Source organism: Gavialis gangeticus, unplaced genomic scaffold (genome assembly GCF_001723915.1).
Source record: "Gavialis gangeticus isolate Ggan-Ray unplaced genomic scaffold, GavGan_comp1, whole genome shotgun sequence".
NCBI lineage: Eukaryota > Metazoa > Chordata > Crocodylia > Gavialidae > Gavialis > Gavialis gangeticus.
Window position 1 is genome coordinate 23,359,991 of NW_017729004.1, and position 4,799 is coordinate 23,364,789.

Here is a 4,799-nt window from a genome sequence, read left to right on the forward strand (position 1 = left end):
GCATATTGATAACTCTGTGCAAACAACCACCAAAACTTTTCCTTATCACAACAAAAACATCAACTGAAATGATGAAAAAAATTGTGCAACAAAGTTATGCAGCTAGAAAACAGTGCTATTCTTCAACCTGCCTTTTCTAAAGTCTAACAAGTGTATGCACATGCCAGCACAAATATTTATTGTTGCCTCCACGGCAAAGAAAAAAAACTGTTGTAGTGCATTTTTAGTCTTAAATTCATCACACTGCCTTAAAGGCAGCAATAATTCCACTTGCTGGTATCTAGAGGACTTTTTAGACAGGGATACTTAGCAATCCAGGATTGCTTTCTCTCAAAAAATTTGTGAGTAACATTTGATTATCTACAGTGGGAGACACCATGCAAGTGACAAGTACTGCATTTTAAACTTTAAAATCTTTTGTCATTAGTGAATTTATATTTCATATATATATATTTGATGTGATACTATCCACTCAAGATAATACAACACTTTTTTATATTAGCAAACATTACAAGAGTTTAATATTCTTGAATGTTTTTTTCTCTTTTATACTTCTAAAGAGATCAAAATAAATTAAACGTTTTGTACATAATTACAGAAGAAGTAGTTAACTTATTTTATCTTTTTAGTTTAGTACAAAGATATTTGCAAGTTCTTTGCCGAAATACACCTTATTTATAAATTTCTTCCATTCTAACACTAACATCAAAGGCTCTTTAGCCTTTGTGCTTTCTGCCTCTCTGACAGAGAAAGCTGCTAAACCTCTAATTGGAAGGTGCTATTTTGGGTAGTTTCCTCGTACCTCTATGTAGTTTTCTAAGACGTGGGATCTAAAATGGCTTAAATTAGTAACGGATCTGTGTTTTTCAGCTTTTTATGACACATTAAAGACAAGTGAACAAAACAATTCTTTGTCATAGTATGTAAATTGTTAAAAAGAATCCACTTGGAGGGCAGAATAAAAAAATTAGCTACTTCAGCTTACTTAACGTAAAATACAAAGCCACATTTACTCAGAAAGCAGTATCATCCAATAAGCAAAAAAAATCTAAAATGGGCTTTTCCAACTAACTGAAGGGCAGTACCCCATAGTCCTTCTGTGCTAAAATTTAGTGGTAAAAGAAAACATTTCACATTTTATTTCCTGCCAATCATGACTGCTTTGAAAAGTCATAATAGTAACAGTTCCATTCTGATGAGTGTCACCCTCTTATCTGCACATTTTTTAGTGGACACCAAAAAATTTTATACATCTATAGTCAAGTCCATGGAAGCCTTAAGATACAAGACTACATGTTGTAGGCCACATAGATGGGATCTAGCTGGTCTGCCAAGAATCCATCTCGTAGGTGCATACGTTGTTTCTCTCCACGGGAGTTGATAGGAATTACACCAATGTCCACCACCACCACCACCCCTACAATTAGATAGTGTTCTTCCAGGACCACATTGGTGACTAATGGAACCAGGTCCAAGGCTTCTTGCTCTGATCCATCCAGCTCAACTACGACAACCAATAAATTTGTCCAGGTAAACACCGCACTAGAACATAAGAAAAAATATTATTAGATGTTCAATTGGCCAGTTTTACACCAAGTCTAATCTTGTAATGTTTCCTTTACAATGGGTGCTTTAAAATATGTTCTACTTCCTGACTGCCTCTCTCACATTGTGACTAACACAGGTCATGAACAGTGACGGAGAACTCATTTGCCGGTAGCAACACGAATAGTTGGGTTGACTCTGCCTTTACTCGTTAGGCGTTGAGCTAAACCTCATTGAAACTAGAAGGTGTAATTGCTGCCTCTTATTTAGGATGGTTGTAAGAAACAGCTGAACTTACTTGTGGAACTAGGAGGCTAAAATAATACATGCCACTGCCCAAAAACGACATGCACCTATGAGTGGAAGGGTTTATCTCTGTATTGTTTTGTGAAGCTTTCTATGTCTCCTGAAGATTGGGCCAAAACAAATCACATGAGGTTCAACACAGACCAGTGCAAAGTCCTGCACTTAGGACACAAGAATCCCATGCACCAGGACAGGCTGACTGGCTGGGCATACTGGGCTGCATTGGTAGGTGTGTTGCCAGTAGGTCACGGGAAGTGATCAGTCCCCTCTATTCAGCACTGGTGAGGCCACATCTGGAGTACTGTGTTCTGTTTTGGGGCCCCCAAAAAGGATGTGGACAAACTGGAGAGGGTCCAGTGGAGGGCAACAGAAATGGTGAGGGGCTGGAGGACATGACTTCTGAGGCAAGACTGAGGGAACAGGGCTTATTTTGTTTAGAGAAGAGGAGACAGAGAAGATTTAATAGCAGCCCTCAACTACCTGAAGCGGGGTTCGAAAGAGGATGGAGCTGGACTGTTCCCAGTGGTGGCAGATGACAGAACAAGCAATGGTCTCACGTTGCAGCAAGGGAAGTTTAGGTTAGATATTAGGAAGACTGCCATCACTAGAAGGGTAGTGAAGCACTGGAACAGGTTACCAGAGAGGTGGTGGAATCTCCATCGTTGGAGGTTTTTAAGATCCAGCTAGACAAAGCTTTGCCTGGGATGATCTAGTTGGGACTGGTCCTGCTTTGAGCAGGGGGTTGGACTACATGACCCCCTGAGGTCCCTTCCAACCTCATTTTCTATTATTCTGTGATTCTAAGACTCTCAAAATAGAACAGAAGATGATGAAGGCAGCAGCAGGGAAGTACTAGACAGTCAGACCAAACACTTGATACGTGGCCCTGATAAAAGCTAACAGCGTTTGTCCTAACCGTTGATTGGAAAAGTGGTTCAGTACTGTGAATAAAGCCATAGTGTTCAGTCTGTTGTATTTAGGGAAACAGAACTTTGTACATTATAAATGGATAGTTTTTCCTTCTGACTGGAACAGCCTGAATGACTGAGGTTTCAGCTACTTACTAGTTTTTGGTTTAAGACTAATGTTTTTGCTTGCAACCTCCCCTCCTTTTATTGAAGAGGCAAGTGAAAGTGGCAAAATTAAGGGTGTCACCTTTTCCACCAGATCCAGGTCATGGAAAAGATTTAGCTTTCATATCTGGCCATGTTCTCTGCACCACAATCACCGACTCACAGAATGCAGGGAAGGGCCCAATTCTACTTCAATTTATTAGAGCTTTCTTAATAACAACCCCACCCAACCCCCAAAGTTAAGCCTTAAGTAGCTGCATTACTAAGGAACATTTTCAATGCAATCTTAAAAATTCCATGACATCTTTTTTCCCCCCAGCTAATAAGCAAAAACTGATAATTGAGGTTAGGATGCTAGGGTCTCATTTCAAATACAACTATAAGGAGCCATTGCTGACACCCCTCCACACAATCAAAGATCATATTATATTTATACTTGATAGTGGAGTTGTACTTGCAGACATATGTGGGTGTGTGACTAGATTCCCTTCTAAAACTCTTGAGCTGAGAAAAATTAGAAGCCCAGGAAGGTTGCACATTTAGCAACTGCAAGAAAAGCCAAAGTTTTGAGCAGAAACTACCACCTCCAGAAAAGCAGCTGTATTTTACCATGCTATTTTGCAGGAATCATAAATAAGTAGCTATAATACACCAGGAGGAAGCGGGCTGCGATGACATTCTTCAAATCATCCCAAAACCTCACGTAGGTTTATATAGTCTATCATTATGCACTGAGTGAAAAACCCTTTCCTTGCAAATTCCAGGAAAATACATGCTCCGTTCTGCATTCAAGGGGTAGAAGTTTTAATGAGGCAGTGCTCCTCATTAATCACATTACACACGGATATCATTTCTGAAGGTATCTTGCATTATTAAAGCCGTTTTCAAAAATGTAAAGTTTGCCTACGACAATGAAAGGCATCATAGTAAGACATTGAGATGGAAATGGATTGCAGTGCCACTCTTGTTCTCAAGGTATGTTATTAGAGGTGCTTAGTATGGCTGTGCAAAGCTTTGGTAGCCAATTCAATTTGAAGGAGATTCAGCCCAATATGGCAGCCGAATCTCCGAATCCAAATCAAACTGAGAGACCAGTTAAAAGGTGTGAATTGAATGAGAAGCCTCTGAATTGATTTGGAAAAGATTTGGCGCCAATTTAGAAATTTGGCCATAGACTAAACAGGCAGCAATCCTCACCACGCTGGACACAGCTGGCTCCAGCTGGTAAGTCTGTTGTGGTGGGCGGAGGGAGGTGTTAAGGGAGGGCAGATCAACGCCCCCACAGTGATGGTGGGATTAGGGCTGCAACAAGTTGCCCAACTGGGGTGGGGCATGTGGGACTTGGGGAGGGGGCTCCCCCCACTGTGCGCCCCTGGGCCAGGAGGGCATGGGAGCAGGCATGTGCCCCTGGATCTGTATGGGGCGGGCTGGGCCGGGCCGGGCTGTGCTCTGGAAGGCGAGGCCCAGCTTCCCACTGCTGGGCTGCTCTCTGCGGGGCAGGCAGACCCAGGGCTGTGTTCTGGGTGGCTAGCCCCAGCCACAGCCTGGAGCGCAGCCCTGGCTCCATCCACCCCACAGAGCACAGTAGAGCGGGGGATATGGGAGGGCTGCAGCCACCATAAAATTCCCCATAGCCCTTGCCACTGGTCCCTCTCCAATCCGGGTGCACACGTCCACCTCCATGCCCTGCCACTGTTCGCCTATCCAGGGCAAAGCCACGACTTGTCTGGGAGGCACAGGGAAGCCCGGTGAGCGGCAGGAGGGCATAGCCCCTGCTCATAGCACCTTCTGCCACCCGTCTGGAGTGCAGCCTGGCCTGGCCCGCCCTGCGCAGATCCAGGGGCACATGCCCTCCCAGACCCTAACCCCCCCCAC

At 43.4% G+C, this 4,799-nt stretch overlaps 1 protein-coding gene across 1 annotated transcript in view; it reads right to left on the reverse strand.

Annotated features, from left to right (window-relative positions):
• Positions 1 to 121: 121 nt before the first annotated feature.
• Positions 122 to 4,799, reverse strand: part of DIP2C (disco interacting protein 2 homolog C) — a 227,463-nt gene continuing 222,785 nt past the window's right edge. The window contains exon 37 of the mRNA XM_019508168.1: positions 122 to 1,542. Coding sequence (XP_019363713.1) covers positions 1,290 to 1,542 — 253 coding nt within the window. The 3' untranslated portion in view covers positions 122 to 1,289. The remainder of the gene's footprint in view (positions 1,543 to 4,799) is intronic.